The sequence below is a fragment of the Diadema antillarum genome, unplaced genomic scaffold (genome assembly GCF_040938485.1).
Source record: "Diadema antillarum isolate AM-2024a unplaced genomic scaffold, OU_Dant_1.0 seq00000782_RagTag, whole genome shotgun sequence".
Classification (NCBI taxonomy): Eukaryota; Metazoa; Echinodermata; class Echinoidea; order Diadematoida; family Diadematidae; genus Diadema; species Diadema antillarum.
In genome coordinates, this window is record NW_027271670.1 from 1,866,375 (window position 1) to 1,879,802 (window position 13,428).

Here is a 13,428-nt window from a genome sequence, read left to right on the forward strand (position 1 = left end):
ACAAACCTTCGGAATAAAAAAAAAAAATCACCCGTTGATGTAGCGGCGTTATCATTATTTTTTTATATCCCAACAGCCCGGGATGGTTTGTTTTTTCCCTGATCTGCGTATAAGTGGTATGTCTCACCCCACCGGGTTAATAACTTTTTTTTTGTTGTTGTTGTTGTGGAGTAACCTGTCCTTAGATAATCTTTGCAGTTTCAAGATATGAAACAAATGCTGATTTCATGCATCGACAATTCTATAGATTCTATACTGTAGTATTTCTCCCATTTCCTGCAAAAGACAGCATGAATCATAATTATGAATAATTGATTAAACCAATACCAACTAGGAGCCTCAGCCAAACACTGTTTTAGTATAATTGAAAACATTAAATAAAAGACCCAAGCCTGGTCTGAATCATAATATTTCTGGGAAATTTTAATTCGTGGATTACATGTAAAGTTATGAGGGATTGATTTACCAAACCATTAAAAACCATTTCTCACTCCGTGTACAAGTCATCCCGTGGATTAAAGAAGAACTCCCGGTGATTTTCAGACTTTTACATTATCAAATATCTATAGATTGGTTATATCATGGACATACAATACTTATGGACTGTGATGTGAGGCCCCTATGCTATCATCTTTGTTCAGTGTATTATCTCGTAAGTTTTTCAGAATATTGTTTTATCTACTCAAGGACCACAATCTCAATAAATTACACAAATCTGTACATGGCACTATCGATTTCATGTACTTCATGATGTAAAATTATATGAATTGTCTGGAATGCCTCTTTAAGATATCGTTCTAGTTTCAAGAAGTGAAACAGATGCTGATTTCATGTGTCAAAAATTCTAGGATTCTATACGATACTATGTTGTTTACGTCATTTCCCCATACTCACTATCTGCACAAACAGGAGCATGAATCATCATCATAAAAAAATAATTGATGAATTCGATACCAACTGAGAGCCCAAGCCAAACACTTTCATTTGAAAACATTGAATAAAAGCCCCCTGGTCGGAATCACATTTCACATAGTGCTCGGAGATTTTAATTCGTGGATTAGATGTAAAGTTGTGAGGGATTAATGTAGCACGCCATTCAAAACCATTCTCAATCCGCATACGAGTCATTTCGTGAGTTCATGCCGTACAGCTGCGATTGGTTCAGGGAATTTCTTTCTGCGTCGCAGCATGAAACCGTATTGTGAGCTCTCTACTCGCTGTATAGCATTGTGATTTTCTGAAGCGCCGCTAATGAAGGCCGGGGCGGTCATAATCAAAGGCAATTTGTTGGTTGTTGTTTTGTTTTTTCTTTTCTTTTCTTTTTTTTTTTTTTGGTGGAAACTGCTAATTCTCAGAGTTCGTTTTCCTCGCTCAAAACAGCATTCCATGCGCCACTGGATGCAACCAGGCACCGCTGGTTTCCAAATTATTTACCATTAGCATGACTAGGGATATTTGCTATTTTTTGCCTTTCGTGCTTTCTTCTGTTTAAATGTCGACTACAGCTACTACGTGGCGCAGAATTGCACAGTGTAGTCAGGAGTTGAAAAGTTACATCAGTGCAGGTTTTTATTTCTCATTTGTTGTTGTCTGTTTTCTATATTTGTTTTTAGCCAGATACTGCTCTCGGTGCACACATCGAGATACCTGATATCGGCGATAGATGCTACAGTGTTGATTCATATATATAGCTTTAATATGTTGTCAGAGTAGTTTCAACTGTAGAACTTGATGTTGAAGGCAGGCAGGAGGAAGGGCAAATACGAATGAACGATTTTTTTTTTTTTTTTTTAATCGCGAGCAAGAAGATAGCTTGCCCAGCTACATGTATCAGTATTAAAGGGACACCTCTTAATTTGGTTACATTCAAGTCATCGTTGATTTTCATAAAAATCAAATGAAAATTTTTAGAGTGACGAGAAACTAATGTCTGTCCTTGCTCACTTCTCAATTCTTAACTTCATAGACAATTGGAATCAATTCAATTCAATTCAATTCAATTCAATTCAATTCAATTCAGTTTACTTTCACTTTTCCATGACATAATATATAAATGATACAAGCTATTACAAATGATCTTGAGCACAAATTGGTCAACTGAAAAATAGAAAATAGACTCTCAAGGTAATAATTGAAATGAAAGCTTGTATAAGTATAGATTCAACCAAGCTTGTTGCTTAAACTATGTTCTGAGCGGGGGGGGGGGGGGAATGAGGGGTGCAGTAAAAATCAATGCTACATACATTGTGGACAACTTATGCATTGCGCAAAAACTTAGACTTTCTTGATTACAAAAGTAAAATATAACGTAGTTCAAAACAGAGCAAACATCGTAAAACAGAAAGGACAGAAAAAAAAAACATCCACAAACACAAACACAGAAGCACAGCAACGTGACATGACTAGTTGTAAGTGTAAATGTAAATGTAACTGCCTATATCCTACAAGCTGCAAATGAGGAACCGGAACATGGCCAATCAAGGAAGTGGCCCGAATAGCTGGTGATTCAGTGCACCTGTAAAGCTGTGCTGATAAAGTGAAGTAAACATGCGTTTCATTATCACGGGATGATGATGTTCGCATTTGTTATGGCTCAGTAAGATGCACTACTTCCAGGACCTATCTGGGACTCAAAAAGAAAAGGATTCAGCTTGCACTTAGAAGATCACATACAGTGAGCGGGCTTTGGTTTGTTTTATTTTTATTCGCAATCCAAAGAAATAAAAATATAGGGCAAGTGTACATGAAAGTATTTTGAGCTGATAAAGTCCTTGGGAGAGGTATATGAAAGTCATTAGACTGCCTGTGGGATAAAAGATGATTTGTATCTTTTAAATAGGAAATGGAAGATACGCAAGAGTGTATCATAATCATAAGCAAACATGAATTGCCCCAGCTGAAACAAAGCAACAAAATGCTGACCATGAGATCTCCGAAAAATGAAATCATTGTCGACAGGGACACCAAGAAATGTAATTTCAGATGCATTTTCTCAAATAGAGTGTCATCAAATATAATATCTGTTTGTCACGGCTTCTATCGTATTGCTATAAAGTATGCTGTTAGTTTTCTGAAGACAGGACTCTTATCTATTGAGTAGTTTTTGCAATATATCTTCCAATGGGGAGGGTGAGGACGTGAGACGTAAATGGGTGAATTGTTCAGTTGTTAGTGAATGTTTCCTGTCATTATGTCAGAACAGTTTACATCACTGGAGCGGCACACACACACACACACACACACACACACACACACACACACACATATATATATATATATATATATATATATATGCAAAAAGCACACACAAAACACACATACCAACATATACATGCCCACAAAAGATCTGAAAGAAAGAATTCTCATAAGAGGGAACAAGAGGAGCGTAACTGGAGTGAGAAAATGACAACGGACTCCTAGTATCAAAATGAAGAGCTTTGAACGGGTGCACGTCACGAGTTCGACACCCACGAATCATGCAGCTCACGAGTCATAAAGCCCACGAGTCATACAGTCCATAAGTTTGACACTAAGCAAACAAGGCCCACGAGACCGACACATTACGCCCCGTGTTGTGATGTCGAACTCGTGGCCTGTTTTTACCTAGTGTCGAAGTCATGGGCCTTATTTGCCTAGTGTAGAACTCGTGGTCTGCATGACTCGTGGGCTTCGGTCTAGTGGGTTGACCCCTTTTGAACTCTAGTCTTGATCCCACTGGCAACGAGAAGGAAAGGAAGAGGGAAGGAGATTGAGTTGTTTTTTTTTGAATGAGCCATTGTGGGCGAGATTTAGACTGTTGCAGTCCAGAGACATATAATCGACCCATGAAATATATATATATATATATATATATATATATATATATATTTTTTTTTTTTTTTTTTTTTTTTTTTTTTGGGGGGGGGGGGAGGGAACCCGTTCTTTGGCTTGTTTAAAATCGAGTGCTCATATCCGGGTATAGAGTACAACTGGCACAAAAGAAAAAAAAAAGAATGAGTACACCCCAAATAAATTCGACATTAAATTACGTCAAAACTAGAATAATCAGAACAGACTCTTGCAGAAATAGGACAACTTTGGATTTCGTGTTTGTCTTTAAGCGAGTATTCCACATTCAAATTGCAATCATGAGAAAGTAGATTTGTTTCGCTTTTTTTTTTGAAGAGGGGTATGTTAAAGTGTAACTGTTACCATATCCATGATATCGCCAGCGCATGATAATGGTCAGCAGGATACTGGACAACCACAACTATTTCGTTCCTTCTATTGACATCTTTACGTAAACAATATGAGCCAACACTGATGTTTCTTTGTTGTTTTTGTTCCTTGATGTATATTTGATGGAAATTGCGTACTATTTATTGTTTGTAAGGGAATCGGCCTCGATAGGCTTCATACGGCCTTTACTGATCCCTCACGTGCTATGTCTGTTTGCATATTTTTCTCTTCTGTTTTATTGTGAACGTGATGTTTTCTTTTTAGCATGTGAAATAAATTTGAATTTGAATTTGAATTATATCCTCACATACATGTGAGCAAGAAAGCGCGTGTTCGTGTATGTGAAAATCTCTCTGGGGCTGCCAAAAGTATTTTATTAAACTCTAAGTAATAGTTTCCGTTAGACCTTGTCCTCATTTAAAAATAGAAGAATACCCTGGGAGTTTCACTGAATGAGTTGCTTCTCGCGCTTTCCTAGTTACAGGCAATAATTGCATTCTGCTCTAATACGCATTGTTTGATGTACTTTTTTTGCGGGAACATCGGGACTTGCTTCATTACCCTCATCACCACTAGTATCCACAAAAGCGGTTTTTTATTCCCGCACTTGTGGTCGGTCACACACAAAGGCTGAAAATATTCGTATTACATAGGAGCCTACGTACATCATCAATGGATGTTTCGATTTAGAGGTCAGGCTTGCTCGACAAAATAAGAATGCACTGAATCGTATCAAAATGTGGGGCAATACTGAGTCTTGGATATGTTTTATTAAACATTATAGAGTTGGCGGTAGCTTCAATCAGGTCTGTCGTGTTTTCAATTCCCAATTCTTTTCAGTTTGAAGAGCGTCTATACATTGCCTTTTTGGAGCAACTCAATCTGTGTACGAGATTATGTATACAGAAAAAGTTATACGGATGATGATAAGGATATACAGTGTACATGTGTAATTGTATTTATGTATATGACTATATAGGATATTCCGTTTAACGAAGCAAGACTATCATTGTCAACACGTGCATCAATTTCCATTGACCCAGAAAAGAATAATCTTTGGCGAAATCACCTCGTTCTGGAGTAGGAAGAGGAGGAGGAAAAGTTGAAGGAGGAGGATGTTATATGGGGTCGGGGACATCGGGAACTCTTTATGACAAGGATCAGAAAGGGTGCCCGAATGAATCTTTTATAAATTAGACGCAAATGAGGCCTTCTTGTCATAACTTTGACGGCTTCATCTTTTCAGCGCAAGAAGAAGCATCTCTCACAGATCAACTGCTATGGTAAACAAACGTTAAATCATTTACATCGTATGTACTAAAAAAAGAATACAGTCGGACTTTCTGCAACGATAACCTTAAAAGAAGCAAAGCAATCAAAATACAATTAATTTCAGCGTTTGCAACAATAACCTATTACCTACATTCTGCAGAAAACCGCATTCGATTTGCTTCTGTGGTCACAGAGAAATGGGGATATTTTGTAAAGCCCCTTCCCTCCAAGGTTTGGAAGGAGACGCGCTATCCATTGTGATCTCTCACCAAAAAAATGTCTTTCGAAAAAGTGACTGCTTGTTTGTTTTCATGTTGAACTAAAGGATGAAGAATGAATTGCATCACAAAGGATGAAGATTTCTGAGATTTGTGAAAATTAGTAAGGTGTTAAAATGAATGATTAAAGAAACATATGGAAATTTAACTCATTGAAGACCAGACTGAAGTCGTATTCCATGTTGAATTCCTGTTTCATAATTTCTTTTTCATTTTTCTCTCTTTGTTTTTTATCAAGATGATCAAGACAGCAATATTTCCATATTTACAAATTTGCATATTTACATACTGATATAATGTTATGCACATCATTTATTGGTCGCCCTGTCAGATGTGAGCAAAACATTTTAATATGCTAAACTTGTGCAAAACTTGGGAGAAATGGACCCATACACGCATTACAAAGATGACTACTGAACCAAATTGAATGGGGTTTTCTACAAGATGTAAGTAAAAAGTTCAAATTTCATACCCTGAAAAAGCATTTAGATTGTGTCATTATTTTCACAGTTATTAATGCGAAAAATTGCATTGTATTTTTAGGGGGGTACATACTGTATAAGGTGAAGTATTTTTCAGTTGGAAATCTGTTCCTCTCATTTTCACACTGGATTTACTTGTGTCCCTTGCAAATCTTACCAATAGTTCTATAACTGTTAGGTACAGCTTTTATAATGATGTACAGTTAAGCCTGCCTTAGCGGCCATCTGCCTATAGTGGCCATCTGTCTATAACAGACCTGCGGAAGAACAGACCCTGGACTGAAGTATGAGCTGTGCTTAAATAAAGGAATGAAACCATGTTAAAGACCGTGCATAATCATAGCAGCCACCCATCTAAAAACGGCCACTTTTTCATCTCCCTTGCGTGGACGATATAGACAGGCTTGTCTTTATTTTTAATCTGTCCTTTAGTCTGCCTTCTTCATGTGATTGTTATCAAGAAAATTAAGGGCAATAACGCGCTCATCGTGTCGTCAGACATACATCTATCATTAACAGCTTTGGCGTTTTAACATGTTTCCTTTGATGCTGATGTCGGTCTAGAGATACTCCTCCCTTCTGTCAGCCTGCAATGTCTTTGTCTGTCTGTCTTTGTCTGTCTGTCTGTCTGTCTGTCTGTTTGTCTTTTTGTGCAGCTGTACCATGATCACTTATTTAATTTCAAAGATAAGCGCATGACGTTGACTGCCAATGTCAATATGAACTACAATTTTTTTGACGGCATCTTTTTTATCCCATCACTAACAATGGAAGAATAGGAACAATTAATGAAACAAACCACCTGCAGTTCCGTTTGATTTCAAATAGTTGGTATCAAATTCTTTCGATTAGGATCTATTTCTTTCCAACTATTTCAATGCAAACAAAAAACCCAACAAAATAAAATATACTTGTTAAAAGCGAAGAACTTGATGAAACTCATTGATTACTAAATTCGTATGATGATACAAATGCCAAAAGTCTGATGTAACAGTTTCTTTAACCTCTCTTGACTGGAGTGAACAACAATGCATTGCATATATCGCCTGCAATTCGAGAAACACATCTTTTATTTAAGCAAACTGTGCACAACCTACGGCTCTACACTCAATGAATTAGTCTTTTAACCAGCCAACCTCTTGAAAGATAAGTTTTTCTTTAGATAGTGTACTAGCACCTGTCCGAGTCACGTTTTATCCGCCATGAACGAGACTATCCTGGACAAGACACATGCCCTCACATCATCTTACCATCAACAACCTCCTATGGCATCAAATACATTTGAAGAGTATTAGTTTCTGTCATCCCTTGCTAGCGTTTGTTCTCCATTTTCCCCTGCGCGCTGTCATATTATTAAGCGGATACCATCGTTCATTTAGCTCATTCCCTTCAATAAATAAGTGCCCGTTCACAGCCCATGCCCCTTTCAACTAAAGCCCTGATTGTAAGCGACGCTCGCTGAACAGGTTACAGGGCCAGCGGGACGCGCTACGCTCATGTGTCATTCGTTGTAAGCGGTGCCTTACAGGTCTTCGCTATTCATAAGGTCTGAGCACATCTCACAGATTGAAGTAAATGCACGTCCACTTTGTCACTTTTGCACTCCGCTCAAGAGCTGCCCGAAGAAGTCACTGTACGGATGAATCCATGAACATGAAATGAGTAAAACTGATCTATATCGCGACCTATTTCTCTCCGTCGTCCCTTTCCTTTTCCCTAGTCTTTCTAGCTTTGCTTAAAACTCGCATAGAAATCGCAGAAACACCGAATGTGTGTGAATAACTTCCATTCGAATACCAATCCAAATTTGCCCAGGGAGGTGCTATGAGCATGGAAGGGTGATATTTTAAATGTCATCCGTTTAAATTAACCGTGGTAGAGTTTATTGCCTGTCGAAATTTCGCGGCAGCTTTCCGATTTTCCCAACGACAAAGAACATATGTATTTCAAGCATATTAACAACAAAGACTATTTTTGTTGCCTTGCATGAAAATTGGCTGGGGGATGTGCGGAGAATTATGGCCCGTCAGTTTTGTGTAATTAGAGTAATTTGAATGACTATTTGTCCAATGCTCTCTAAAGGTTGATTTATGGAGGCTCAATCGACGTAGCAACATGATGGAATGTATCCCCAATCATACCGCAGTGAGAAAAGGCGCGCGTTGCTTTCCCGACGCCGTCAATCGATCGCCCCGATCGATTATTTCGCATTTTTATATTTGCTGATCGTGCGATAACGTGTAACTGAGTAAGGTGCATGATAGAACTCCTCGGGGCGAGCCCCGGGAGCTATCACGCGCTTGTTCCTTCTACACTCACATTCCAACAAGACGATAAACTCCTTCAACTTCAATTTCTCCTTCGGACCACTCTTGAATTTCCGTCTTGACGTTTGTTTTTCCCTCTGTCTGTCGGCAAAGATTACTCTTTTATCTTTCAATTTTCTCGCAGTGTCCTCGTGATTGAGGAGCCAAAATAACCCTTTCAAATTGACGATTGCACACTCAAAGTTTGCACTATGACTGCTAGAAATCGTATGCTCTCTTCCATTCATAATGTCAATTCTCGACTGACATTTACATAAGAAAAGAGAATCGCTTTACATTTCCTGACAAGAAAAGATCAAATTCTTTATACTAAATGAAAAGTAAAAATGTCCTTCATTGCACCACAGTGCATTGCGATAAGTTACACCCCACGATTACCCCGATACAATAGAACTTGATTGGACTATATGGTCATAATATTAGAGTTAAACATTGGTTAATGTATTACTTCTATGATAAACATACCATAAAAATGTAAGTGCATGAAAAAAAAATATTTAAAGTCATGTTGAAGTCCTGTTGGATATTTGATATCAAGTTCCTTCTTCTTCTTTTTTGCCAGCAGAAAAAAATAAAGAAAAGCCACTCCACCCTCCCTCCACGAGTGCCTTGTTATGGGATTAGCTATGTAACACTGATGTGAAGTTCTCGAGTTAGAAAAAAATCGTGAATAATACGGTTAAAGTGTATTCTACACATTAAACATTAAATTCCAAGAGCTTTCAATATCATGCTTGATTGTAAATCTATTCTGTGTAATACACACACACACACATACACACACACGCACACATATGCATATATACATATTGTATATATATGTATGTATATATATATATATATATATATATATATATATATATATATATATACGTGTGTATGTGTGTGCTTGTGTATGTGATAATGATAATAATAATAATGATACATTTATAAAGCACATTTTCCATAACATACATGTTCAAATGCGCTTTACCAGTGGGTTATTAATATTAATGAAGCAAGTGAGTTTTTAGATGTTTTTTGAAGATGATGAGAGATTGCTGGTTGCGGAGAGTTTGGGATAGTTGATTCCACAGTTTGGGAGCAGCAGATGAAAATGCTTTATCACCAAGTGTCTTGGAAGTTGGATGATTCAGTGTGGTACCTTATGTGATGTGCATACATATCAGTATATTGTAGTCTAATAATGAGAAGTACTGTGATATTATATATTATTATACAAATTTAATCAAATACAATTATAACTTTACATGTACTAAGTAAGTGGTTTCCATCCATGTGTTTGTGTGCGTCGTGCACTTAATGGACTTTACAAGGACTATTGAACTGATGTTAGTAGACCCCCTAAAAACAAACAGACAAACAAACAAACGAATGGAGAAGAAAAGACTGATGAAAGAGATACGAAGGGAATGAAGTTGAACCGTGAACTTTGAATTATGAACCTTGCTCTCCCCCAAGGCGTAGTGCCGGAGAGGGCTCTGCTGCTGCTATTGACCATACAGTAATCTTAACAATGATCAAATTTCTAGGTACGTCGACAAGAGATGGGTCACTTTTTAGTCGCGACAAAGTTGTAACAAACTGCGATTCCACAATTCTTTACTACTCCAGACTCGTATACCGTGACTGACGGTTGACTGACATCTGTTATACTCTTCCATGCCCTTTTATCATTTTCCGTTGTGGCATTGCTACACGAATGATTGAAATATATTCGTAGATTAAAGTTCTAAAAGTACCATTTAAATGTCAAATGTTTTTAATCATGTGATGCGTACCGATAACGAAAAAGAAAAGAGTAACAGTGAGTAACCATTCAAAACATGCAAAGTGAATATGTTAAGGCCGCTACTTCATAATACCGATACACACATAATATGAGTCAGTTGACATCGTGCTTTAATAGTAAGGGATTAAGCCATGCGAATTGAAGTTCGCCTTAAGTTCGCGTCAACACGGCTTTTCCCTCAGCTCCACGTAATGTGCAGCACGATGTGAATGTCATGCAGACGCTCAGATTACATTGTGGAAACCGAGAGTACCGTCTATGGGGAACTATTTTCTACCCTCCTGTCAGCCGAACCTATCCTCCTCCTCCTCCTCCTCCTTCTCCTCCAGGGCTTCCCCTGGTCTATACAGGAGTCACCAGGAACCCATCAGACACACCGCTTATTATCAGGCCTGATCGCATTGGGATTTTGGGAAATTCTGATTAGCCAGAGGCAGCGTTAAAGTGACTGTATGTATCTTTTTCCCCCTTAGCGTCAAGAAGCATGCCTTTTTTCTACACTACTTAGAGGAGCCTGAGTTTGTTTGCATACTAAAGCAGTATAGGTTATGAGCAACTCTCAATTTTAATGGGAGGACATCCCAAGACGCAAGCTTCACCACACCCTCCGTACATCCTCCCTACCCCCCCCCCCCCCATCATCACTATTATCAAATCAAGGACTGATTCAGACTATTTTTTGGACACACACAAGACAATGACAATTCGTTTGTATTGCAGTCTAACGGAACATACATCGACATAATCATCCTACACCATTAATCGAGTCACTCTTCATTACGATCGAGTCATTCAGCTCGGCGATTGATTTGCTGCTTTTATCGCTTCCTTTGTGGCTGTGACAGAAGGTCATTAATGTGATATGATCAGGAAGGTGAGAAATAATAAATCTGATTTACTTCGCTAAAAGGTACTATGTGGAAGGTCGATAGAAAAAAGTGACCAGTCGAATACAAGATGCAGCAGATTAGATTCCTCTTGTAAGTCAATTCGAAAAAAAAAACTTCCTACAGTTTCTGATGGCTTTAATGCCGTCACGATGCTGCAAGCTTACCTGTTTCTTTCTTTATTATTTTTTTTTTACAAATTTCAGAAATGCAGGCCTACTGCAAAAGTCAAAATTTGGAAAAGCAAGCGTTTAATAGAGAATAGTAATTCACTTGTAGTTAGACTAAGAAATTAAATTGAAAGTGTCCAATTTGGAAACGTAAAGAAACGACGATATCCTTAAAGGACAAGTTCACCTTCATAAACATAAGGATTGAGAGAATGTAGCAATATTAGTAGAACACATCATTGAAAGTTTGAGGAAAATCAGACAATCCGTTCAAAAGTTATGAATTTTTGAAGATTTTGTGCAGTACCCGCTGGATGAGAAGACTACTGCAATGTATGAATAACTTAGATGTCACATGCGTACAACAATATAAGGAAAATATAAAGAGAATTTCACAAAATTCCATCTTTTGAAAAAAGTACACATTCCCCTGACTCGTTACCGACAAATGTTATGGGTAATATTATTCCCCCTGCCTTTATAGAAAGAGGGAAGTCAATTGCTCTTTTATTATGCGAAAAAAGTGAAAATATGTTGAATTTCTTTTACAATTTCTTTATATTGTTGTACGCATATGACTCACAAGCTGTAGTAGTCTCCTCACCCAGCGGTTCCAACACAAAAATTAAAAAATTCATAACTTTTGCATCGATTGTCCAATTTTCTTCAAACTTTCACTGATGTGTTCTACTAATATTGTTGCATTTTCTCAATCCTTATGTTTATGAAGGTGAACTTGTCCTTTAATTTTAAGTTGGATACGTACGAACTACGTAAGCGCACGTCATTCGATTAAAAAAAAATGAGACAAAAGTCAGAATCGAATATGTGTGCTTCAACTTCAATTTCACTTTCTGATTATTTTTGTTTCACTTACGGGGAACAACTGAGTCTTCTATAGTGTCAAATCTATACAACTGTTGTACCAGTATTTGACAAGAACAGATGCGTACTCCGTTAAGCTATAGGTTTACGTAAGACAAGTTTTCGATGCGTTTGCTGCCTGTAAGTGTATGTGTTTATTCGCTGTCTGCAGAGAAGTTAGTGAAGAATATATAGCGGGTGCCTTAGACACAAAGAAGTAATAAGCATGAAGATTGGTTGGATAAACAGAGAGAAAAAGTAAAGCATGTATGTATTTACTGTATTTTGAGGATTTTGAGACAGAGATAATGGCGCTAGGACAGAAATCATTTCAGCTTGTCCGTTTTACGAGTCGACACCGTTATTTCTTAGTTTACCTTTGTTTAATCTACCAGACACGACGTCGCAGCGATAGAATTATAGGAGCACTTAAGGCGCGCGAGTTTCTGACGGACATAAAGTAATAGCCATGCGATCAGTTCAAATAGAGGAAGGATGTCTTACGTAATTTTGTTTGTAATGCTGGTGTCCCAAGTCTTCACGGTATAATGTACCTCTATTTTTCAATTCATGTGTTCAAAATGGATTAACCATGATGTATCGTATGGCAAGAGTGTTAAGGCGCGAATAAATCTACACAGGGGCCAAGCGCTGATGGGTGTGCGGTCAATCAACGTGTTTACACTTCGTCCGCGTTTGGGAAAATAAATATCGCTTTGAAAGATTAACACTGCCACCCCGGAAGTGCCATTACGTATCATAGCAAACCATGAATCACTTACCGTCGACATCGTACACGCTGAAGAGAAATCGTAGTTTATCAACCGGGTCGCCCTTCGTTAAGAGGTACAGCCCCTCCATCAGTTCGTCCAGTGAAATATAGCCGCTACCATCGGCGTCAAACAAGTGGAAGAATCGCTCGGCGAAGAACGACTACAAAGGAGAAAATGAAACAATGCCTACAGTGATAGATTAATTGTTTTCACATCTTCACTTTTTGATTTACACCCTTTTTTTATTCCTCTCAGTTTGCAAGTTCTTGAAAAGAAGTAAAAACTTATGTTTGAATTCTCATCGGTTTACGCTTTCCATGAGGAACCAGGTTGCTTCTTGACAAAATATATGATTTCAGGGAAGT

At 37.9% G+C, this 13,428-nt stretch overlaps 1 protein-coding gene across 1 annotated transcript in view; it reads right to left on the reverse strand.

Annotated features, from left to right (window-relative positions):
• Positions 1-13,428, reverse strand: part of LOC139739103 (NADPH oxidase 5-like) — a 150,455-nt gene that overhangs the window by 64,486 nt on the left and 72,541 nt on the right. Inside the window, exon 3 of the mRNA XM_071649722.1 lies at positions 13,073-13,223. Coding sequence (XP_071505823.1) covers positions 13,073-13,223 — 151 coding nt within the window. The remainder of the gene's footprint in view (positions 1-13,072; positions 13,224-13,428) is intronic.